The 26,954-nt window shown below is 41.7% G+C and overlaps 1 protein-coding gene across 6 annotated transcripts in view; it reads left to right on the forward strand.

Annotated features, from left to right (window-relative positions):
* Positions 1 to 26,954, forward strand: part of IPO11 (importin 11) — a 297,144-nt gene that overhangs the window by 160,042 nt on the left and 110,148 nt on the right. For all 6 annotated transcript variants that reach the window (XM_084627945.1, XM_084627946.1, XM_084627942.1 and 3 more), the window contains exons 24-25: positions 17,634 to 17,713; positions 24,980 to 25,060. In XM_084627945.1, the coding sequence (XP_084484071.1) occupies positions 17,634 to 17,713; positions 24,980 to 25,060 (161 nt within the window). The remainder of the gene's footprint in view (positions 1 to 17,633; positions 17,714 to 24,979; positions 25,061 to 26,954) is intronic.

Genomic DNA, 26,954 nt, shown 5'->3' on the forward strand with positions numbered 1-26,954 from the left:
TTTTATGTGACTATACAGCTGGCCCACAGATGTTTCCTTCGTTTTAACCTCGGATTGACATATTTTCAATACAGGGTACTACCTAGCCTAGCCTCCCCCCCCCCCATGTTTTTTCCAAGCTCCTAGCCATAGTCACTGCCTACCTCAGGAAACAAGGGGTCGTAATATTTCCTTATCTCGATGATTGTCTCCTTGAAGCCTTCAATGCTCGACGAAGCACTTCGATTCACACAGCTCACCGTCAATTGTTTCCTATCCCTCGGACTACAAATAAACAAAACCAAATCCACATTATCTCCTACCCAGAACCTGGAGTTCATAGGAGCACATCTTCGATTCCCGGACGGGAATAGCATCTCTCCCGCCTGATCGCTTCAACAACATAAAACTATTGGCAATGAGACTTAACAACAGTCCTCAGGTCACCGCTCAAGACTGTCTGCAACTACTAGGTCACATGGCCTCTTGCACTTTCATGGTCCAAAACGCATGACTACACATGAGGTGCTTCCAAGCTTGGTTGGCTGCGGTTTACAGACCGAATGCGCATGCTCAAAACAAGCCTCTATCCATACCTTTCAGAGTCAAAGACTCTCTTCTATTGTGGACAGTTCCCTCCAACCTCTCCTCTGGAGTCCCCTTTCTCCAGGATGCCTCATCCGTCATAATGACTACCGATGCATCCCTCACAGGGTGGGGTGCACACGTCCCACCACACAGCCCAGGGGCTATGGTCTTCAACCAAAACCTCCCTCCACATAAATATCCTAGAACTTCGAGCCATACGCAATGCCTGCCGTCACTTTCTCCCATTAATCCGGAACCAGCGTGTATGGATAATGACAGACAACATGGCCTGCATGTTCTGTGTAAACAGGCAGGGAGGAGCTCGCTTTCATTCACTTTGCACAGAAGTTATGAAGCTCTGGAATTTGTGCCTTGCGAACAACATTCGGATATCAGCCACCTATCTTCCCGGAACCATGAATACCAGAGCGGATGAATGAAGGAGATGCTTTCCCTGGGATCACGAATGGGAGATAAACAACACGATCATCCACAACATATTCCGTATGTGGGTCTACCCAACCATAGACCTCTACGCAACTGCAAAAAACACCAAATGTCCCAAATTTTCCTCCAGAGTGGGATTGGGCAAACATTCTCTGGGAGATGCGTTCATGATCTGATGGCACCAGGACTTGCTATATGCTTTTCCTCCAATACCGGTTCTCCACAGAGTTCTCACAAAGATATGGACAGATCGTGCCATGGTAATTCTGATTGCCCTGTCATGGCCCAGACAACCGTGATTTCCGTTCCTCACCAAAATGTCAATCCACCCACCAATCTCGTTGCCCCTCGCTTCGAATCTCCTATTGCAGCAACAGAGCCGATTTCTTCACCCCAACCTGTCCATGCTTCACCTCAAAGCTTGGTTCCTACATGGTTCTCCCAAAACGAACTAGCATGCTCTGAGCAGGTTCAAAGAATGCTCCTACGTAGCAGAACACAATCTACTCGCATCACCTATCTCCAAAAGTGGAAGCGATTCACACAATGGTGCTCAACTAAACAACATCCTCCTACTTCTTCACCTCTTCCACTCATACTTGACTACCTATTAGACCTCAAGCAATCAGGCCTTTCTTTCAGCTCCATCAAAGTTCACTTAGCTGCTATTACAACTTTTCATGACAAGATTGACAATACCTCTGTTTTTGTTCATCCAATCACTAAGCATTTTCTCAAGGGACTCCAATCCCTATACCCGGACATTAAACCTCCTACCCCTCCATGGGACCTTCACTTAGTTTTATCCTTAACCCAACAACCATTCGAGCCCCTAGCCACTTGCTCCCTCTTATACCTCCCTATGAAAAAAGCATTCTTAGTGGTAATCACCTCCGCCAGACAGGCAGGAGAAATAGCAGCTCTCGTGGCAGATCCACCGTATACACTAAGTTTTAAGGACAAGGTTACCCTCCGATTACACCCCAAATTCCTTCCGAACGTGCATTCATCATTCCACATCAATGAGTCGTTACACTTACCAACGTTCTTTCCTAAACCAAATGCAAACTCTTTTGAATCCACCATGCATACATTAGATGTACGCAGGGCTTTGTCCTTCTATTTGGATAGAACCAAGCCCTTTAGGAAGTCTTCTAGACTCTTTGTCTCCATCATGGAGCATTCCAAAGGGACGCCTATTTCTACCCAGAGTCTTTCAAACTGGATTTCTGAGTGTATCCGACTGTGCTATCAGATAAAGAAAGTGACGCCTCCAGCCGACATCAGAACTCACTCCACTGGATCTGTGGCTACCTCCCTGGCTTTTCTATGCAAAGTTCCCTGGCTGACATCTGTAAAGCGGCCACTTGGTATTCTGAACACACATTTGTTAAGCACTGTCCCTTGCCTAAGGGCCTGTCTCTAATACATGATGAGGCAGAGCTGTATTATCTACTGCATTCCTACCAAATCCAAAGTCCCTACCTCCTTGAGATACATTGCTTTTCAGTCACCTGGAGTGGAGCACCCATAGGGACATCTCTTGAAGAAAAAGAGGTGGTTACTCACCCCGTGCAGTAACTGACATTCTTAGAGATGAGTGTCCCTATGGGTGTTCCACTACCCACTCTCCTCCCTTCTTTCTACTTCGGAGTTGGGGTAGCCTCTGTTGTAGAGAAGGAACTGAGGAGACTGGTTGCGCACGCATACTATTAAGGTACACTCAGAGCGGGGGGACAGGCTCTGTGCGTGTGCGACAGGCACAAGTACTGCTGTAAAAATCTCCAAGCGAAGGCACAGGGACGCACCAACACCTGGAGTGGAGCACCCCCAGGGACACTCATCTCGAAGAACCTCAGTTACTGCATAGGGTGAGTAACCTCCTCATCCCTTGGTAATCTGTTCCAATGGTTAATTACCTACACTGTTAAAAAATTGCATCTTATCTCTAGTTTGAACTTTGCTGACTTTAACTTCCAGCCATTCGATCTTACACCTTTGTCTGCTAGAAGAGTCCCCTAATATCAAATATCTTTTCCCTGTTTAGGTAATGATAAACACAGACCATAATCAATTTGCCCCTTAATCTTCTCTTCAATAAAATGAATAATTTGAGCTTCCTTTGTCTCTTATTGAATTAAACATGTTTTCCAGACCGCTAAACATTCTTGTAGCTCTGAACACTCTCTAATTTAGATAATGCCCATTTTCTTTTTATCAGTTCATTTGTGGCCCATACCTATTTCATTTTAAAGCTTTTGCTGATTTTCTTTCATTTTTTTTGTTGTTTTAACCCTTTTTATATTTTTAGTTAATGTTATGGTATTCTTATTGATCATTATATCAGTCCCACTTTTCCCTTCCTCATTAGAGCTATCTCCAGCTTTGGTCAGAGAACTTAGCACTTGTCACAGCTTCCTCAACTGAAACTCCAAATGAGATTCCCCTTTCCCTCAGTAGCACCATATAATCAAATCAAGAAAGACACTTTTCACTGAAGCATCGTCCAGATGACAGCATCTTACTGCTGGGACTGTGATGATATTCCTTCAGTTCGGGTGGCTGATGCTGTGCCGCCTCCTAGGTGAGGTGAAGATGTTAAGATTTTTTGTATTTGTGTCTTTTACAGTGACATGCACATATTGGTACTTAATAACTATTCTGTTCCATGTTCTTTTGCTGGATGACTAAATTATGTGTGCTACCAGAATACTGCAGTTGTCATAGTGGTATGGCGGTGATTCTCTGATTTAAAGTGAAGATGGGCATTGCAGTAACTCATAATTCAGTTATTTGTTGCTCTGGTTAAAAAAAAAATCTTATCAATTTAGCACTTAGATAATTAACTTCGTCTCTGGTTGCCATGAGCCTGGATTTTGATTCCGTTCTCAGGGAAAAGGTAATCATTAAATTTAAAGGAAAAACACCTCTGTACTGTAAATAAAATAATTTATTTTATTTTATTTACAGTACAGGGTCCAAAGTCTGAGCAAGCAAATTCATGTGTACATCTGTATGTGCAACTGACTGCTTAGATATTTAGTAATTGTACATGCACTCAACTTACAGCACAGTTGTCAATTTCAAGCAAAAATGTAGTGATCCCATTCTAAAGCCATTTTTGCCAGTACAGATGGGCCTCTTATCAAGTACAAAGTTTCTTTCTTAACATCTGTCTCCATTTGAATGCATAACAAAGAATGAGAAATTTTAAAAAATGTTTTAATGTACATTCCTTTTATAAATGTAGGATAACAGAAAAGTTAAATTTACTACTAAAAATAATAGAACTTAACTTAGAATAACTTCTAAGGTCCCTGCTGGTCATATATTGGTTATAGTGGATTTCTTATACCCTAATCTAGGTGATTGGACTATATCAGCTGGAAAGCATTGATAAAATGGTCACTGTGCTCTCACTGAGGTCATGTCTACACTACAAACTTAAGTCGACCTATATTAGGTTGATTTACAGCCACTGCAGTAATTCAGCTGTTTGTATCCACACTACTCTCCCTCTGTCGGTGGTATGCATCCTCACCAGGAGAGCTTCCACCGACTTAAGAGGGGCAATGTTGGGGGCTGAGAGCTCCAGCCTGGCTGCCCCCTGGGCTCTTGGCTCCCTCTGGGCTCTTGGGTCCCCACTCCGTGCCAGGAGCTCAGCTGCCCTCCGCCTCCTCCCAGCCCCGGCTCAGAGCGGGGAGCTGGGAGCATGATCGTCACCCAGCTCAGAGAGGGGAGCATTAGAAGCGGCCTGGCTGGGAGTGAGGAGCCATGATCTCAAGGGGGCAGCAAGGTTCCCAGCAGAAAGCCCTGCAGGCAGTGTGAGCCAGGGTGGCAGCCCGGCTGGGAACAGAATCAGAATTGGGCTTTCTTGTCAATTTCACAGCTCCAGCAAGGAGCCATGAAATTGGCTGCTGGCTGTCGTTGTCAATGTAAGTATCCCACAGTGTCTACATGACCACTGTCGCCCTAACTACACTGACATAAGCCCTATGCCTCTCATGGAGGTGGAGTAGTTATGTCCGTGTAGTAGGACACTTACGTTGGTGGGAGAAAGGCTATAGTGTAGACACTGACATAATTAGGTTGACGTAAGCTGCCTTACGTCCACCTGACTCTCTGTAGTGATAACTGGTTTCAGAGTAGTAGCCGTGTTAGTCTGTATCCGCAAAAAGAAAAGGAGTGCTTGTGGCACCTTGGAGACTAACACATTTATTTGAGCATAAGCTTTTGTGATAACTGTAGCTTTCGCGGTTTCTTTAAAAAAATGATATTGAAGTAATCACAAGGGTTTTTTTCTAAAAGCTGCTTTGAAAATTACATTTAATTAAAGATGTATAACAAATCTTTAGGTTTTCCTTTAAATGAGAAAGATGAGGAAATTCATAGGAGTTTACCTCTAATTTACCTTTTATGTTTTTTCATTTAGATATTACAGCAATCTGTAAATAGAATGTGGTTTTACATGTCCTATCCTATGCTGTAGTATTTAGAGCCTGCATATACTGTACTACATGTGTAATGTACTATACAATTTATAAATCGATGTAGTGTAAAATTCTTCGTAATTTTTATTCTGGTTTTTCTGTTGCAGGGTTTCATTTTACTTTAAAATCCATTCCTTTTTTCTTGTAATCTTGTGTTCAATGAGCTGAACATTTCCACCCACTATTATTAATCTGTTTTAGCTTCTGTTAGTTTAAAGAATTAATTTTACGGTTTTAGGGATGACCTTTTTCATGAGATGACTTTTTGTATCCTGAAGATTAAGATCCAGTTTATACACTTAAGGTGTAGCCAGCAGCCATATGACAGCAGTCTTTTTATCTGTTCCTCCTGAATGACTTAAACCAATTGGAAATTCAAGATTCATTTCATGCACTGTTTGTCTCTTAGGTGTTTCCCTACAGTACTTTATGCTGTTTGGCTTTTGGTAAAGGCCTCTTTTGAAAATATGTGGCTCAGATTTTAATTGTTTCTTGTTTAATACCATACATTGTACCAAAATTCATTTTATTTGTTGCATGTGGAATGTTTGTTCTAGCTTAGGGATGTTTATATAGAATAGAGTTAAATTAGAAGGAATTTTAGAAAAGAAGACAGTTAAGGAAGGAATTTAGCTAGCTAATCTATGTGGTTATATTAACCTGTGACTGATCCACTTTCCTCCCAAATAGAGTTCCGTGGGAATAAAAGGAAATAGGTTCCAACCTCTACTCAATTTTCACATGACTGAAGATATTTCAAACTCTTAAGTACACTATAATTGTGGTTAACTCGTGATTAACTCAAAAAATTAATCATGAATGAAAAAATTAATCGCGATTAATTGCTGTTTTAATCACATCGTTAAACAATAGAATACCAATTGAAATTTATTAAATTTTTTTAATGTTTTTTACATTTTCAAATATATTGATTTCAGTTACAACACAGAATACAAAGTGTACACTGCTCACTTTATATTATTTTTATTACAAATATTTGCACTGTAAAAATGATAAAAGAAACAGTATTTTTCAGTTCACCTCATAAAAGTACTGTAGTGCAATATTTATCGTGAAAGTACAGCTTACAAATGTAGATTTTTGTGTTACATAACTGCACTCAAAAACAAAACAATGTAAAACTTTAGCACCTACAAGTCTGCTCAGTCCTACTTCTCATTCAGTCAATCTCGAAGACAAAAAAGTTTGTTTACATTTATGAGAGATAATTATTTACAGTGTCACCAGAAAGTGAGAACAGGTGTTCACATGGGACTTTTGTAGCCAGCATTGCAAGGTATTTACTTGCCAAATATGCTAAACATTCGTATGCCCCTTCGTGCTTTGGCCACCATTGCAAACGACATGCTTCCGTGCTGCTGACTGAATTCCTTGGGGGAGAATGATATGTCTACGGCTCTATTTGCCCGCCTTCTGTCATATATTTTATGTTATAGCAGTCTCAGATGATGGCTCAGCACATGTTCATTTTAAGAACATGCCCCTTTTTTAATCTTATAAGTCAGGTTTTCTAAACCTTTTATAATGTTTGTTGCTCTCCTCTGGACACTCTCCAGTTTGTCCGCATCTTTCCAAAAGTGTGGTGCCCAGAACTGTATACAGTACTCCAGTTGAGGCCTCACCACTGCTAAGTAGACTGTGGCAATTATCTCTTGTGCTTTGCATACAAAACTTTGGTTAATACACCCTAGAATGATATTAGACTTTTTCTCAGCTGCATCACCTTGTTGATGCATAAGAATGGCCCTACTGGGTCAGACCAAAGGTCCATCTAGCCCAGTATCCCGTCTTCCGACCGTGGCCAGGTGCCCCAGAGGGAATGAACGGAACAGGTAATGATAAAGTGATCAATCCCCTGTCACTCATTCCCAGCTTCTGGCAAACAGAGGCTAGGGACACCATTCCTGCCCATCCTGGCTAATAGCCATTGATGGACCTATCCTCCATGAATTTATCTAGTTCTTTTTTGTTATGGTCTTGGCCTTCACAACATCCTCTGGCAAGGAGTTCCGTAGGTTGACTGTGTGTTGTGTGAAGAAATACTTCCTTTTATTTGTTTTAAATATGCTACCTATTATTTTCATTTGGTGACCCCTTGTTCTTGTGTTATGAGTAGTAGTAAACAACACTTCCTTATCTACTTTCTCTATGCCAGTCATGATTTTATAGACCTCAATCATATCTCCCTTTAACAGTCTCTTTTCCAAGCTGAAAAGTCCCAGTCTTATTAATCTCGCTTCATACGGAAGCTGTTCCAGACCCCTAATCATTTCTGTTGCCCTTTTCTGAACCTTTTCCAATTCCAATATATCTTTTTTGAGGTGGGCCGACCACATCTGCAAACAATATTCAAGATGTGGACGTACCATGGATTTATATAGAGGCAATATTCAATTTGTAATCCACTATGACCCTCAGATCCTTCTTTGCAGTACTACCACCAAGCCAGTTATTTCCCATTTTATAGTTGTGCATTTGATTTTTTCCTTCCTAAGAGAAGTACTTTGCATGTGTCTATATTGAATTTCATCTTGTTGAATTCAGACCAATTCTCAAATTTGTCATGATCATTTTGAACTCTAATCCTGTCCTCCAAGATGCTTGCAACCCCTCTCAGCTTGATGTCATCTGCAGATTTTATAAGCGTATTCTCCATTCCATTATCGAAAATATTAAATAATACTGGACCCAGGACTGTGGGCCCCAATAGATACACCCGCCCAGTTTGACAGCAAACTGTTGATAACTACTCTTCGAGTATAGTTTTTCAGCTAGTTGTGGAGCTAATTTATCGTAATTTCATCTAGACCTAATTTCCCTAGTTTGCTTATGAGAATGTCATGTGAGACTTGTCAAAGCCTTAACTCAAGATATATTACTTCTACTGCTTCCTCCCGATCCAGTAGTCCAGCAAACCTGTCAAAGAAGGAAATTAGGTTGGCTTGGCAGGATTTGTTCTTGACAAATCCATACTGGCTATCGTCCCAGTGCTTAGAAATTGATTGTTTACTAATTTGTTCCATTATCTTTCCAGGGGTCGAAGTTAGGCTGACTGTAATTTCCCGGATCCTCTTTGTTCCCCCCAGGATAATTGCTAATAGTTCCAAGATTGCTTCAGCTAGTTCCTTAAGTATCCTAGGATGAATTTCATCAGGACCTGCTGCCTTGAATATACTTAACTTATCTAAATAGTCTTCAAACTGTTCTTTCACTACTTTGTCTGCATTCCTTCCCCCTACTTGTTAATATTAATATCTGGTCACCATTAACCTTTTTAGTGAAGACTGAAGCAAAACAGGCATTAAACACCTCAGCGTTATTAATGTTATCAGTTATTAGCCTCCTTCCCTGCTATGTAGAGCACCTACACTTTCCTTAGTATTTCTCTTGCTCCTAATGTGTTTAAAGAACCTATTCTTAGCCCTGGTCTACGCTACAAGTTTAGGTCGAATTTAGCAACGTTAGATCGATTTAACCCTGCACCCGTCCACACAACGAAGCCATTTTTGTTGACTTAATGGGTGCTTAAAATCGATTTCTGTACTCCTCTCCCACAAGGGGATTAGTGCTGAAATCGACATTGCTGGGTCGAATTTGGGTTAGTGTGGACGCAATTCAATGGTATTGGCCTCCGGGAGCTATCCCACAGTGCTCCATTGTGACCGCTCTGGGCAGCACTCTGAACTCGGTAGAGTGGCCAGGTAGACAGGAAAAGCCCTGCAAACTTTTGAATTTCATTTCCTGTTTGGCCAGTGTGGCAAACTGATCAGCACAGGTGACCGTGCAAATCTCATCAGCAGAGGTGACCATGGAGTCCCAGAATCGCAAAAGAGCTCCATCATGGACCAAATGGGAGGTATTGGATCTGATCGCTGTATGGGGAGACGAATTCATGCTATCAGAACTCCATTCCAAAAGAAGAAATGCCAAAATATTTGAAAGAATCTCCAAGGGCTGAAGGACAGAGACTATCACAGGGACCCGCAGCAGTGCCACGTGAAACTTAAGGACCTTAGGCTAGCGTACCAAAAAACCCAAGAGGCAAACGCCCACTCGGGGTCAGAGCCCCAGACATGCCACTTCTATGATGAGCTGCATGCAATTCTTGGGGGGGGCCCTACCACTGCCTCACCCCTGTACGTGGACTCCTCCAAGGGGGGAGTCTCACGCAACAGGGATGAGGATTTTGGGGGCAAGGAAGATGATAGCACACACCAGGCAAGCGGAGAAACCGTTCTCCCTGACAGCCAGGAACTGTTTATCACCATGGATCCAATACCTTCCCAACCCGGGCTCCTGGACCTTGAAGGCAGAGAAGGCAGCTCTGGTGAGTGTATCTTTGTAAATAATAATTCACGGTTTAAAAGCAAGCGTGTTGAATGATTACTTTGCCCTGAAGACTTGGGATGCATTCGCGGCCAGTACAGTTACTGGAAAAGTCTGTTCAGATGTCTGGGGAGGGGGCAGAAATCCTCCAGGGACATCTCAATGAAGCTGTCCTGGAGGTACTCCCAAAGCCTTTGCAAAAGGTTTCTGGGGAGGGCAGCCTTATTGCGTCCTCCATGGTAGGACACTTTACCACGGCAGGCCAGTAGCACGAAGTCTGGAATCATTGCATAAGAAAGCATGGTGGCGTGTGGTCCTGGTGCTTGCTGGCATTCAAGCAACATCCGTTCTTTATCTTTCTGTGTTATCCTCAGGAGGGTGTTATCATTCATGGTCATCTGGTTGAAATAGGGGAATTTTATTCAGGGGACATTCAGAGGTGGGCGTTCCTGTTGGGCTGTTTGCCTGTAGCTGAAAAGAAATCATCCCTGCTATTAGCTGTGCGGTGGGGGGAGGGGTGAAGCGCTCATCCCAGAGAAAAGGGAGGGGGGGTTTGTGCTGCACGTTAACCCAAAAACATCAGCCTCTCCTTTTAAATGGCCAATGTGTCTTTTTCAATTTTAATCTCCCTTTTTTCCCTCCCACAGCTGCAAATGTTTCAACGCTGCGACTAGCATCTCCGTCCCAGAGTCTAGCACAGATAAGAAGGTGAAAAAAATGCACTCGCGATGAAATGTTCTCTGAGCTCATGCAGTCCACCCAAACTGAAAGAGCCCAGCAGAATGCATGGAGGCAGACAATGGTAGAGTCCAGGAAAGCACAAAATGAACATGAGGACAGGAGGGATGTGCGAGAGGACATGTGGCAGGAGCAACAGGAGAGGTGGCGGTATCAAGAGGAAAGGTGGCGGAAGCATGATGAGAGGAGGCAGGATACAATGCTGAGGCTACTGGAGGATCAAATTGATATGCTCCGGTGTATGGTTGAGGTGCAGGAAAGGAACAGGCTGCCACTGCAGCCCCTGTGTAATCAACTGCCCTCCTCCCAAAGTTCCATAGCCTCCTCACCCAGATGCCCAAGAACGCGTGGGGGAGAGGGGCACCCTCTGGGTATCCAACCACTCCACCCCAGAGGACTGCCCAACCAACAGAAGGCTGGCATTCAATAAGTTTTGAAATGCAGTGTGGCCTTGTCCTTCCCTCTTCCTCTCCTCCCCCACCCCAACCTGTGCTTCCCTCTTCCCCCACCCCTCCCAGACTACCTTGGCAGTTATCCCCCTATTTGTGTGACAAATTAATAAAGAATGCATGAATTTGAAACAACAATGACTTTATTGCCTCTGCAAGCAGTGATCAAAGGGGAGGGCAAGTGGCTTACAGGGAAGTAGAGTGAACCAAGGGGGCGGGTTATCATCAAGGAGAAACAAACAGAACTGTCACACCATAGCCTGGTCAGCCATGAAACTGGTTTTCAAAGCTTCTCTGATGCGCAGCGTGCCCTGCTGTGCTCTTCTAATCGCCCTGGTGTCTGGCTGCACATAATCAGCGGCCAGGCGATTTGCCTCAACTTCCCACCCCGCCATAAACGTCTCCTCCTTACTCTCACGGATATTGTGGAGAACACAGCAAGCAGTAATAACGGTGGGAATATTGGTTTCACTGAGGTCTAACCGAGTCAGTAAACTGCGCCAGCATGCTTTTAAACGTCCAAATGCACATTCTACCACCATTCTGCACTTGCTCAGCCTATAGTTGAACAGCTCCTGACTACTGTCCAGGCTGCCTGCATACGGCTTCATGAGCCATGGCATTAAGGGGTAGGCTGGATCCCCAAGGATAACTATAGGCATTTCAACATCCCCAACAGTTATTATCTGGTCTGGGAATAAAGTCCCTTCCTGCAGCTTTTGAAACAGACCAGAGTTCCTGAAGATGCGAGCGTCATGTACCTTTCCCGGCCATCCCACGTTGATGTTGGTGAAACGTTCCTTGTGATCTACCAGTGCTTGCAGCACCATTGAAAAGTACCCCTTTTGGTTTATGTACTGGCTGCCTTGGTGGTCCGGTCCCAAGATAGGGATATGCATTCCGTCTATGGCCCCACCACAGTTAGGGAATCCCATTGCAGCAAAGCCATCCGCTATAACCTGCAAATTTTCGAGAGTCGCTACCCTTGATAGCAGCAGCTCAGTGATTGTGCTGGCTACTTGGATCACAGCAGCCCCCACAGTAGATTTGCCCACTCCAAATTGATTCCTGACTGACCGGTAGCTGTCTGGCGTTGCAAGCTTCCAGAGGGCTATCACCACTTGCTTGTGATCTTGGTATTCTGGCCCTTCAGGGCAAGGGACAGCAAGTTACAAAGTTCCCATGAAAGTGCCCTTAAGCATGCGAAAGTTTTGCAGCCACTGGAAATCATCCCACACCTGCAACACTATGTGGTCCCACCAGTCTGTGCTTGTTTCACGGGCCCAGAATTGGCGTTCCATGGCATGAGCCTGCCCCATTACCACCAGGATGGCCAAATTGCTGGGGCCCGTGCTTTGAGAGAAGTCTGTGTCCACGTCCTCATCACTCTCGTCACCGCGCTGCCATTGCCTCCTCACCTGCTTTTGCAGGTTCTGGTTCTGCATATACTGCATGATAATGCGCGAGATATTTACAATGCTCATAACTGCCACGGTGATCTGAGCAGGCTCCATGCTTGCTATGGTATGGCGTCTGCAGGAGAGCAGAGTGGCAGCGGAAGCAGTCGTTCAGTGACGATGGTTTGCAGACCTACTGCACCATCTGCTGCCAGGACACAATAGATGAGTGGGCTGAACGCTTGCCGTGTTATGGCGAGACAAGAGCAGCCGAGCAGAATTGCAGTGGAAGCGGCCCTGCGAGACCAGCAGGAGAGCAGAGTGGCAGCGGAAGCGGTGGCTGACGACCTGCGAGGTGGATTCATGAGAGCAGAGTTGCAGCGGAAGCGGGAGCCCATGAGAGACAATATGGAGAAATTCGCTGTCGAGACTAGCAGAAGAGCAGAGTGGCAGCGGAAGCGGTAGTTCGATGACTATGGTTAGCAGTCCTACTGCACCGTCTGCTGAAAGCAGTATGGCTCCCACATGGAAAAAGGCCGCGAAACGATTGTCTGCTGTTGCTTTCATGGAGGGAGGGGCGACTGACGACGTACCCAAAACCACCCGCGTCAATGTTTTTGCCCCATCAGGCATTGGGAGCTTAACCCAGTATTCCAATGGGCGGCGGAGACTGCAGGAACTGTGGGATAGCTACCCACAGTGCAATGCTCCAAAAGTTGATGCTCGCCTCAGTACTGTGGACGTGCTCCGCCAGCTTAATGCGCTTAGTGGGGACACACACAATCAACTGTATAAAATCACTTTCTTAAAATCGACTTCTATAAAGTCAACCTAATTTCGTATTGTAGACATACCCTTATTGTCTTATGTCTCTTGTTTGGTGTAACTCCATTTATTCCTCAGGCCTGGTATACACTAGCAATTTATGTTGGTTTAACTACATTACTCAGCGTTGTGGAAAATCCACACACTTATACTGACTAATTCCCAGTTTGACAGCAATATGTCGATGGGAGGGCTTTTCCCACTGACATAGCCACTGCCTTTCAGGGAGGTGAATTACCTGCGCCAATGGGAGAAGCTTTCCTGTTGGTTTAGGTAGCATCTTCACTGAAGTGCTGCTGCAGCCTTTTAAGTATAGACAAGTTCTCAGCCTTTCTGATTTTGTTCGTACATGCTTGTGCTATTCTTGTGTACTCCTCTTTAGCAATGTGTCCATTTTTGTTTAAAAATCTTGACCTGTGACATGTTTTTCCTCATGCTAGTATGTTTTCCTTCAGTAAAGATGTAAAGGAGTGGCATAAATAGGATTAAAGATACTTTGTGCAAAATATGCATCTGGTTATCAAGAAGTGTGTTGATAGATATCAGTAGATTTACTGCAGAGTTCTGTGCTTGCTTTGATTAATGACTACATATGAATATGTTGACTATAAATTGCAGTGCAGTGCTATTAAGTTTTGTAGTTAACAATGCTCACTGTAGAAGCAGTTGCCCTTCTTTCCTCGGATTCCTAACCCACCAGCAATCCTTCAAGCACCAGTACCTCCAAACCCATTTGTTGTTTCCTCTCGTGATTTTTCCCAAGAAGTGCTGATTGCCCTTCTAGCTACCAAACATTCCTGCTAGCAGACTTGACCTCCATTCCAGCTGCAATTTTACAGCCCAGGGGAATAACCATTTTTAGTTGCCTAGCCTCTCCCATGTTGCATAGAGCGTTTTGTAAGGGTCTTATACATGGTATTACTCAGTGAAGTAGACCTAACGCATGATTAAAAGCAGTCAGATTTTTTTAATGATTTCCTTTACATTGTGATTCATAGTCATATTTTTGTATTATTTGAATATGTCTTTTAAGAGTGATTATTACCTTTTTAACAAGTGTAGCCAGTGTAGACACTTGCAAGAACAAAGATCTAGACCAGGGATAGGCAACCTATGGCACACATGCCAAAGGCGGCACGCGAGCTGATTTTCAGTGGCACTCACATTGCCTGGGTCCTGGCCACCGGTCCAGGGGACACTGCATTTTAATTTAATTTTAAATGAAGCTTCTTAAATATTTTAAAAACCTTATTTACTTTACATACAACAATAGTTTTGTTATATATTATAGACTTTTAGAAAGAGACCTTCTAAAAACGTTAAAATGTATTACTGGCATGCGAAACCTTAAATTAGAGTGAATAAATGAAGACTTGGCACACCACTTCTGAAAGGTTGCCGACCCCTGATGTAGACACTTGCAAGAACAAAGATCAATAGGCACCTGGATCAAGAGAGCCTTTTAAGTAAGATTACTGTTTAGTTGCATCATATTTTTGATTTGTTGAAAGATGTGTAAATAACTCATACTTCTCTGCTTTCCCCACCCTCAGGTGGTCAAAGACAGTACATTTTGCTCAAGGATATTTCTAATGGTTTCATACCTCCACACAAGAGCTTAGTGATTGAGGAGAAGCTATGGTTTAGGGGGAAGACGAACTGAACCCAGAACCCTGAGGTTCAGTGCCGATCTTTTCTCAAACAATTTGCCAATGTACAACTGCTACCTTACCTGCCCAGCCCATGTGGCCAAAGGGCAGTTTGAGTTGTAGGCTTATACTTTACAAACATGTGTATGAAGTGGGAGTCACAGTGATGAGGGTTGCAGTCTTAGGAGTGGATTCTTAGAGATATGGTTGGCTGCTAATATCTGGAGTAGACCCAGAAAAAGGTTGAGAAACTTTTGTTTGCTTGAGGACCTCTGTGGAAATCAGGAGGAGGCTACATTGCACAGACAAAAGCCCTTAAGTAAAAATTAGATCATTTGGCAACTCAATAAAATAGCAGACTGAAATGTGTGCACTTTATTTTAAAGCTGCAATTATTCCTGATCCAAAGCTTAGTTAAAATCAATATGAATCAGTTCTATGTCTGATAAAAGACCACAGATTGGGAGAAAATGAAGTCTAGGTAGCAACTCTGAACTGTAAAAGATAAGTGTCTGTTATGCATGATTTAATTGAAGATGTTGCGTAATAGAGCTGCTGTTTTAGTTAAGCTTTTTATTGAAACTTCATCACATTTTTACTTTTTGTTTTTGTTTTTCCTCTTTGTTCCTTTTTTCTTCAAACTGCGTCTCATACAAATCTGTTGGCTATCAGTACCTGAAGCCTATATAAGATCTCTAGAATGTCTCCATCGCTGAAATATGCAAGGCAGGTACCTGAAACTCAGTACATTTACTCAGTATTCTCTTGACTTGACAGCTAGCTCTGAAGTCCAGTTTGGAAGAGCAGTCCTGCAATCTTTGTTTCACTAGCTCTACTCAGATTTGCTTTGTATAGGGGTAAAAAGAAAAGGAGGACGTGTGGCACCTTAGAGTCTCTAAGGTGCCACAAGTCCTCCTTTTCTTTTTGCGAATACAGACTAACACGGCTGCTGCTCTGAAACCTTTGTATAAGGTGTTTATCATTGCTGCTTAATCTACAGATACTTTTTGAGAGAGAAAGAGGGAGATTACTTACCAGTAACTGTAGTTCAAGAAGACTGCATGTATAGATCCCACCTCTTCATTCATTTTTTTTTTTTGGTGATTCTTAAATGGACTCCTGAATAAGTTGAAGGAACAGAGTGGCAATTGAAACTGTTGTTTCTCACTTTTGTGGGGTGCTGCTATGATGCATGTGTTACTCCTGGGAGAATTCTGTGCCAAAAAATTGAAAATTCTGCACACAATATTTGAAAATTTTATTTGTCAAAATAACATAATATAAGCATGCCAGTTTCAATTATTTTGATAATTTATTTCAAAATATTTGTCGGCAAGTATGTCTAACAATGCAGACCAAAAAAAAAAATTTTTTTTTTTTTTACAAATAGATTCCTTACTAGGCATATTAATACAGAACTTTGAGTAATTCATTTAAATTCTAATACAGAACTGTATTTCCTGCACCTGTCAGAAGCAGTGCAAAGGCTTGGAGGAGCCAGGATTAGTGGGGGAGCTGAGGGAGAGGGAAGGAGCCTAGGACTGAACCTGTTGGGTGTGGGTGGTAGGTTTTTTGGTTTTTTTGGGGGGCGGGAGATTCCTAAGTAGCTGGGAAGCCTCTCCTGATGCAAACCCTGGCTGACCCAAGCCCTCTCTCATTTAGGCAGGCACATCTGCCCCTGTCCCCACAGCCCCCAACCCCATGGTCTCTGCAACCCCCTTCTCCTGTCCCCAGGCTCAATGCTGTCATCATATGAGCTCCTAAGCCCATGCCCCAGTGTGTCCCCTCCACAAGCCATTCTGAACTCCAGTCTGTGACCCCCTCCCCCCAAAGCCCTGTGTGCCCCACTCTGTCCTAACCTGGTTCTGCAGGCAGGGTGCTGTGATGAACTTCCAATCTTCGGGGAATTCAGCAGCACTGGGCATAACTTTTTTTTCCCCCTAGAAAATATATTCTGCCCCAGAAGTGTCGCAGTTCCCCCTTTTGCCCACCAGGGGTTGTTCTGACATCACAGTGGTCTCTCGTGGGCAAAAGGCAGAACTGCAGCACTTTTTAGGCAAAATGTATTTCATGCAGGAAAATACAAAATTATGTGGGACAGAGGAATTCCACGTGTCTGCAGATGCACACAATTCACCCAGGAGTAGTGTGTGTGGCTTCAGTGGACACTGCTAAGTATTGAAGTGCCACACAGATTCCAATTGTGCATATCCACACAGGCAATCATTTTTCTGGTAAATAAACTTAATTATTTTCCTTTGTGAAAAATATTACACTAAAAGGGTAATAATTTATTACAAATTTCTACTCACCCATCTGCCTTTTCCCCTCAGTTGATGTATTGTAATGCTTGTAGTAATATTTCATTCAAAAATAGAATGGGATATTAGAGAGCAGACTTACTTCCCCTCAATTAATGGGTATATACCATTTGCTGTCAAGGTGGCTTTTCCCAAAGTTTTGGTTGTAGAAAGTTTATTAGCCATGTATTGGGAGTATGAATCCAGGTATATGGATCTGTAATTACTGACTTATTTGGAAAATAATATCCTACCAGGTAAGTAATTCTGTGATATAACAAAACCATAAGAGGAAACTAAAGCAAACAAATATCACACAAAGGTAAATATGACTAATTGTTTAAAAAGTTAATTGTTTTAGTTAAATCCTTGTAAAATAGTTTGTTGGCAAAGACACTGAATCATCTGACACTTATTTTTGCAGAGCTAAGTTCAGAAAACCTCAGAACCTGCTTTAAGATCATCAATGCTTATATTTTTTTATCATCTTCTGAATTTCTACAGGTATGTGGGGAAATGAAGTTACTATTTTGTGAAGCTTTGTGTTCACCATTTAATTTTGATTGTTAGTAGTGTATTGTGCCAAAAGACACTTTTCTACTTTTTCCTATATCACAACATATTTTTCATATCAAAATATTATTTTGCTGTAATAACTGATTCATTGCACATTGTGGGCTTTCAGTAAAATAATGTAGTTGAAAATTCTGGTTTCTAGACTTATACAGCATTATATTAACCATATTTACAATTTTAAAATATCCATTGAAACATTCTTATTAGGGAACAATAGTTTGAAATTTTTAATAAAAATAATAATAATGTTTTTATTATACTAGTGCCCACAGGCACCAAGTTAGTTCTGAAACAAAACATTGTGCTAGGTGCTGTATACATACATAGTAAGTGATAATCCCTTCTCCGAAAGAGTTTACAATTTAATTAGGCAAGACAGACTGAGGAAGGAAGTTGGTAGTACTGTATTCTCATTTTATAGATGGGGAATTTAGACCCAGAGATTAAGGATCAGATTTTTGAAGGTATTGAAATCAATGGGCGCTAAGTGCCTAAATACTTTTAAAAATCTGGGCCTAAATGACTTTCCCAAAGCATCTGAGGAATTCTGTGGCGGAGGTGGGAATTGAATCGAGATCATCTGATTTCAAGCGCAGTGACTTAACTATAAAATGATCCTAGTCCATCTCTTTCTCTGTTGTGCCTCCCTTCCTATTCCATTTTGATCGTAACTCAAAGGTTGAATTCCTTTCGTTTTAAATAGGAGTGTAAGAGATGTGCAAGAAGTATTTTTTTAAATTTATATATGGGTTGTCAGGAATAGCCTATGTGATGCTCAGCTGTGCAGAAGTAGAATTAATGTATCCAGAATCAACTAGGGTTTATTGGAAAGAAAAGGGAAGTTTTCATTTTAATAAAATTGACTGCATTACATTTGTTTTCTGGTCAACCATCCTCTGTCACTTGAACTGGTTATTGCTTGAGTAGCGTAGAATCCCCCATTTCACTGTAATTGAGACAATCTGAACTGTCACCTGTTAGGCTATTTTTAACTGTGAGAGAAGGAAATCAGACCTGTTTGTTACGCCATCCCCTAAATCTCTCTGTTTTTGCAAGAAGAAAGATGTAAAATACAGAAAAATTGAGAAAAGTTGGGCTTTGTTCATTCTTTTATCTAAATTTATTCCTGTACTTTGATAAAGCTTAATTTGGAACTTAATTTGCTTATTAAATAGCTATTACTAAAATAAGGTGTATATTGATCCTATAATTTTAATTTCTTTAATAAGCAGAAAAGTCAAATGTCAAGTGAAAATTATTGGAGACTAAACTATGTTCCATATGAAACTCTGCAGAGTTCAATTTAAATGGATTTTACTTCTGTACCCAATCTGATTCAAAACGTAATCTTACTTAAATTCTAAATGGAGAAATGATTATATACATATTTTTTAAATTGTTGAATCATAGTCTCTCAGGGTTATAACATTTAAAGGGGCAGTGGTTTTCATTGAAAACGTAAGTCAGAAGTATTCCCCCTTCCCCATTTGGCTGTAGAATTAGTATTTTTTGTGACTTGATTTCCAAGATAATGTTTAGTAAAGCAAGTGTTTAACAGGAAATGAAATTATTGAAGTAATTCTTACTTTCTGGACAGTACTAAGTCGTTCTTTGATTAACATTATTTTTAAGTGTAGAATTCAAATTTTTGTAGATATTGTACATGACAGGATTCTCACAGAAGAGACTAGTGGTGAAAATCTGTTGAATACTCTTTTAAAGAAGAAAGATATTATGCACCGCTTCAGTTAAGAAACATTTTTGAGTGCCCTCAAGATTCTTTTGAAAATTAAATCAGAAATGCTGTCACTGGAAGAATATTTTATTCCTATGCAGGTTTTGCTAATGGGTAGTTAAGGTTACTAACTACACTTCTTAGTACAATAACTAAAATTCTAGGAAATCATCAGTTAAACCAACAATCTCATCCCGTCCAGCCTCATCTCAGATGCTCTCCCATCCAAACATCATAATACCAAATTAAATACTCCTCAGTCCTTCCACAGGTGACTCTCTTTTGATTCCATAATATAACCAACCACAGCGCACACACATCCTTCCTCATAATCACAATTAAATGCATAACTTGAACTCTGATTTTTCAGCTAAGTTAAGATTTTACATGTACAATTATGTGCAGCATTAAATTTAATGTATTTGTAAATGAACAAGTATGAAGTTAGAGTTAAGACTGTGTTTGCAGAAGTCCTGAGTATCTGCACTTCCCAGTTGAAATTGAGTTCTCAACATTTTTAAAGATCAAGATTTCTCAACTTGGCTAACCAAAAATGAAACATCCTAAACTTTGGTACTATTTTTAATTATACAGTACTTGTGAATGGTAAATAAATAAGGGGGATCTGCTGGGGCCCAGCTGAAGGGAGAAAAAGAGACATAGTACTGAGAATTAGGTAATCTACAGAACAGAAGAAAATATAAATAGGTGACTGATGGAATGTGAATTGAAATTGAAAGAATGGAATAATATAGGAGGCAAAGGGACTGCAGAATCCAGAGGAAAAGGGATGCTGAATTGGAGGGGAGGAGGGAGAGCTGTAGAGGAAAAAGTCAGAAGTTAAAACAGAATGAACAATAAGCAGAAAAAAAAAATGAAGAAAATCCTTAGAGATAAAAGGAGAAAATGAAAGGACAAAGATGGAGAAAACAATAAACAAATAAAGACACAACACTGATTACTTAAAAATGCATATTGTTATCCACTCTTTGGCTTTATGTTCAATTCCAGCCAAATAATATTTCTGAACAGCTGCATTCTACACTATCTGAAGATTCCAACTAGAAGTAAAAGATTTCAGGTTTATCAATCTGCTTTTTCAAGGTATTAGTCCAGATTCTAAGCTTTGGTATACTGCTAATACTAATCAAATGAGAATGACAGAATCTTGTATACTTAAGAATTTGAATGGAGTTGCATGTAGTCCACCCACACTACGGTGGAGTGGACCATTGTTCCTCACTAGTGAGGGAATGAATGGCCTCTAAACCAGAGGGATTTTTTAATTCCTACCTCAGAAAGGGTAAGCTGCCAAGAACTTTCAAACAAGCTGTGGTCAGCCATCTGCCTATCACGGGGTCCACTCACCACTAGGGTGCCTCCTCCTGGCTGCTCTGGGCATTAAGTCCTTCCAGGTGCTGTGCCTTCTTCTATCAGTCTCTCAGCCCATCTCTGCAACTCCATGTGCTCTATCTTCATGACTTGGTTCTCAGGCCAGGTCACTATGGTCCTCCCCTTCTGGGGTAACAGAGTATTTCAGGGCAAACCGTCCCAGGCAGTCTACTCTCCACTGCCTGGCCTATGCCACATCCCCAGTGGTTAGCAGGGGAACCTGGGTCCACCCTTTACTCCAGGATCCAGATCAAGGGCCCTCTCTTCAGCAGCCAAGATCTGCATTATCTTATTTCTTGCTGCTTTTCCTCTGAGTCTTTCCTCCTTTCTGGCTCTCCCCCATGTCTGGATTTGCCAGCCCAAACTCCCTTCTCCCAGGGAGTGACGACTGCAGAATACTTCCCTGCAGCCCCCAGCTGCTCTCAGCTACTGGGCTTTATACAGGCTCCACCTGTTTCTGGCCAGCTGAACCTCATCTAATTAATCCCTGGCTCTACCTCCAGGTGCATCTGGGGAATAAATTGGCCCATCCAGCCACCTTAACCTCTCCTGGGAATGGTGGAGGGTAACACCCCATCACACTGCCCAAGAAATCAATTGTGGACACTGTTGCTTCTTGCCTCTCTTTTCTGGAAAAGATCCCTGAGAAGGTGGTTGTTGGCCAACTCCAACATATGGCAGTCATAGGTTCTTTGGACTTCATCCACTCAGGTATGACCACCCTATGGCACAGAAAGAGTGCTTGTAGTTGTGGCTGACAATCTCAGGGCAACAGACAGAAGCCAGGCTGCCACAGTGATCTGTGGTCATAGGGTATTGCTGACCTGACTACAAGACCTTTTAAAGCTGATTGAATTAAATTAAAATAGTTCCACTTGTTTCTGTCAGTACTAACTCGGATACTAGTTTTGGTTGGCTGCTGTTCCTTTCTGAAGACTTTCATTCATAGATTCCAGGATTAATCTGATCACCTCTTCTGTTCAGTGATAGACATGTTTATATATGAGACAATATGGTTTACAGTGTTTTCAGCAGCTTTTGAAAAATGTATCTTGCTCCTATTAGCCTATGGACTAGAGCTATAGGCCAGCATGAAAAATACCTGTATTGTCACACCTCCTGTAATTTAAAGGAATAAAACAACTCTGAATTTTTGTACTGTATGTAATTGAAGTATATTGCAAAATCAACTTCATAGTTTCCTGCTTTGCTGATTTTCAGTTTTCCTCCTTATTTATTATTACTGCAATCAGCCAGTAGATGGTACCCAAGTGCAAGAAGCCAAGTCCTGGAGGCTCAGTGGCTTAGGGCGGTGGTTTTCAACTTTTTTTCATTTGTAGCCCCCTAAAAAATGTTTAATGGAGGTGCGAACTCCTTTGGAAATCTTAGACATAGCATGTGGACCCCCAAGGACCACAAGTTGAAAACCACTGCTCTGTGGTGGTAACAACCTTTGCGAACCCCAGGTTGAAAGCCACTGACTTACAGGGTCAAGAAGTCAGAGGATTCCAGGACTGTTGGGAGGAGCCATGGGGAGAGGTGGTGCGGAGGTCACCACCTTGGCAGGACTGTGTGGGTGTGGATGAAGAAAGGAAGAAGGACTGTGTTGTCCTGGATGCAGGTGAGCGTAAACCTGGGGGGAAAGGACTTGTGATGGACACTGCTAATTTGGGACTGGTGGTGAACACTTTGAACGTAGACCAACAAATTAAATCTGTACAGTTAACAGAGCAGTTTATTTTTTGCCTTATGGCCTGGATCACAGACATTCACTTGCTTCACTTGCAGGATAAACCCCACAATCCGACCTCTGTCACCAATTTGTTTTACACACATGCACCCCCCATTCCATCTGGACACAGGTGCTGGTAGATGTCCTAAGGCACCTTTTTCCTCTTTGGGATGAGCAGAGACTCTGTTTGTCTATGTTCATCTGGAAACCCCTGATACAAAGACCCAATTGCACACACAGGAGTTCTGAGACCATTTATATAAAAGAATATTAGGCAAGGAAATAGGTACAGACCAATGGGCCAAAATGTGATAGAGGACTGGGGAATTCAACAGCAACAGTGAAATATTTAAAAAAAAAAAAAAGCACAATCCATTCTTCCGCCTCTAGAAGTATCCAACCCCACCAGTCACCTAAGGCCTCTGATCCCACCAGTGGTGCATATAGAACTGAGATGCAATAGCCTAGTGAGGTTGCTGCTCAGTGTCTGCTCAGGCTGGACCTCCAGCCTGATGGGGTAGGATACTCCTCAGCTACTCATACTTTACCTTCCCTTGGGACATACATGTGCACACACACACACACAAACCTAAGTCCAAAGTGCTTACCACCAGTCCCAGTCTAGCCATCACAATCATGTATCCTGGGCTCACCCACATCCAGGACAACACAGTCCTTCCCTTCCACCAAGGCCCTGCCGCGCTTGGCTTCTCCCAAGTGTCCTGGAATCCTCTGGCTTCTTGCCCCTCTAGATCATTGATCCTCGTAGACTTGGCTTCTCACAGTTACATGCCATCTGCTGGCATATTAAATTATCCTGGATATTTGCTTGAAAACACAATCTTTATTTCTCGGTTTATCAGTTCCTGATACTTACTACTGCCATTATCACATGGATTTTAAATCATCCCTCACTATAGTGTCTGGAGGTCAGATTCTGTCACTCTTATGCATAGTAAGTAGTACCTTATTCACCAAGTAGTTCCACTGATTTGGGCTACTGTCTGAGCAATGTACTGCCTACTGTGAGCAAAGGTGACAGAACCTGGCCCTTGGTGGCATTTTTTCTCTTTTTTTTACAGAAATCATTACAGACTTTAAGGCAGAAGGAACCATTATGATCTACGACAAAATTTTCAAAAATGCTTAAGTCCCACTTTCAAAAGTGATGTAGATATGTAGGAGCTTTTAGGTGTGAGAAAACCATAAGGCTTATGCTACACCAGCCGATCAGCCAAAGAGACCCCTTCATTCTCTCCTCAAGCTCATGAGGAAGATGAGTGCTGCTCAGAAGGGGAGGAAAAACAGAGGCAGGCAATCCTTATATGGGGCCAAGAATTTTCTTTCCCCTGCTGTTCTAGACAAAGTACTGAAGATTCAAGGGCAAGACATTTGTATTTTAACTTCTGTTTCCAGCCACTGGATTTTTTTGTGTCTGTTTGCCAGATTAAAGAGTCATCTGGTACCAGATGTCTTCTCCTTGTATAGGTACTTGTAATGGAGTCACCTTTCAACCTTTTCTTTAATAAGCTAAAACAGTTTGAGCTTGTTTAGTCTCATGGTAAAGAATATTTTCCAGACCACAAATCTTTCTTGTGGTGCTGTTCAGAGTCCCCTCCAATTTTCAACTTACTTTTTAAAATGTGGACACCAGAAATAAGCACAACATTCCAGTAGTGATCTCACCAATACCAAACACAGAGGAAAAATTACCTCCCTAATCTTCAGTATTCCTGTTTATACAGATCAAGAAATATCCACAAGTAAGGTATATAGCCTTTCTTCACTGCCTAACTGTGATTAATCTATAATGCTGTTTGGAGAAGTTAATTGTAATATTATAGAAGTTTTGATAGCTTTTTGGATTACATATAAATAACAACCGATTAGTTTAGAAACAACAAAGATCCTCCTCTCTATGGAAGTATTGCTAGCAATAAAAAAGAAAGAAATGCACATAAGGGGAGAGAAAGATACAAAAAATGTGATGCAAATTGATGAAATCATCACAATTCTCAGCAATTTAAAAAAAAATTCAAAGACACTAGCTGGTCATTTTGGATTTTTTGTGGCTGTACAGTAGATTATAACTTTTCAATAACTACCATCTTCCTACAATGTAGAGGGTAAAGCTTAAATGTCATGCAATTTAAATGTACGTCTTGCTGCAGCTTATGACAGAATTAGTTCTTTGAGTTTCACTCGGAATAGCAGTTGTAAATAAAATTGATTTACAGAATTCGTAATATGTCAAGGTTTAAGTGGGTTTTTTTTTTTTTGCCCTTCATATAATGCAAATAGCAAATGTTTCATTTTGGTTTTCATTTAATTTCAGGTGTATTCAGGTGACCTATGCCAATCATTTTGTGAGCTCTTAAAGGACATAACTACTGAAGGTCAAGTTCAAGTGCTGAAGGTAGTGTATATTGTCATTTTTGGTGTTCCACTTAAAGTGAGTAAAAAAATCAGTAGCTTATTACAAAGAGCAGGCCTTTGTAACACGTTTAGGTATAGCATTTAGCTCTTACAATCATCTTAATACTCAAGGGGCCTCTCATTGTTTCCAGTAGTAATTACAAGTGAAAGCACCGGTTGTTTTTTTGTTTGTTTTTTTTTTTTGACATTTTAACCATACAAATTTTAACATGCTCACTTGATGAAATAATATTAGTACATTTAGTTATGAAGTCTTTTGTAATATAAAAACGGAACAGGAAAGATTTGGGATTTTTATAAGAAACAGTAAGTAAATTTCTGAAACCTGTCATGGGTAACAGAAATATCTGACGACAAGTTCTGTGTAGCTTGAAAGCCTGTCTTTCACCAAAAGAAGTTGTACCAATAAAAGATATTACCTCAACCACCTTGTCTCTCTAACCAAAAATTATCAGTCATATAGTGGTAAAGGTATAATGCTCATAGATTCATAGATATTTAGGTCAGAAGGGACCATTATGATCATCCAGTCTGACCTCCTGCACAACGCAGGCCACAGAATTTCACCCACCACTCCTACAAAAAAACCCTCACACCTATATCTGTGCTATTGAAGTCCTCAAATCGTAGTTTAAAGACTTCAAGGAGCAGAGAATCCTCCAGCAAGTGACCTGTGCCCCATGCTACAGAGGAAGGCGAAAAACCTCCAGGGCCTCTTCCGATCTGCCCTAGAGGAAAATTCATTCCCGACCCCAAATATGGCGATCAGTTAAACCTTGAGCATATGGGCAAGATTCATCAGCCAGATACTACAGAAAATTCTTTCCTGGGTAACTCGGATCTCACCCCATCTAATAGCCCATCACAGGCCATTGGGCCTATTTACCATGAATATTTAATTACCAAAACCATGTTATCTCATCATACCATCTCCTCCATAAACTTATCAAGTTTAATCTTAAAGCCAGATAGATCTTTTGCCCCCACTGCTTCCCTCGGAAGGCTATTCCAAAACTTCACTCCTCTGATGGTTAAAAACCTTCGTCTAATTTCTAGTCTAAATTTCCTAGTGGCCAGTTTATATCCATTTGTTCTTGTGTCTGCATTGATACTGAGCTTAAATAATTCCTCTCCCTCTCCAGTATTTATCCCTCTGATATATTTATAGAGAGCAATCATATCTCCCCTCAACCTTCTTTTAGTTAGGCTAAACAAGCCAAGCTTCCTGAGTCTTCTTTCATAAGACAGGTTTTCCATTCCTCGGATCATCCCAATAGCCCTTCTCTGTACCTGTTCCAGTTTGAATTCATCCTTCTTAAACATGGGAGACCAGAACTGCACACAGTATTCCAGGTGAGGTCTCACCAGTGCCTTGTATAACGGTACTAAAACCTCCTTATCTCTACTGGATATACCTCTCCTGATGCATCCCAAGACCGCATTAGCTTTTTTCACAGCCATATCACATTGGCGGCTCATAGTCATCCTATGATCAACCAATACTCCAAGGTCCTTTTCCTCCTCCGTTACTTCTAATAGATGTGTCCCTAGCTTATAACTAAAATTCTTGTTATTAATCCCTAAATGCATGACCTTACACTTCTCACTTTTAAATTTCATCCTATTACTATTATTCCAGTTTACAAGGTCATCCAGATCCTCCTGTAGGGTATCCCTATCCTTCTCTAAATTGGCAATACCTCCCAGCTTTGTATCATCCGCAAACTTTATTAGCACACTCCCGCTTTTTGTGCCAAGGTCAGTAATAAAAAGATTAAGTAAGATTGGTCCTAAAACCTATCCTTGAGGAACTCCACTGGTAACCTCCCTCCAGCCTGACAGTTCACCTTTCAGTAGGACCCATTGTCGTCTCC

Source organism: Lepidochelys olivacea (genome assembly GCF_965140295.1).
Source record: "Lepidochelys olivacea isolate rLepOli2 genome assembly, chromosome: 5".
In the NCBI taxonomy this organism is placed as follows: domain Eukaryota; kingdom Metazoa; phylum Chordata; order Testudines; family Cheloniidae; genus Lepidochelys; species Lepidochelys olivacea.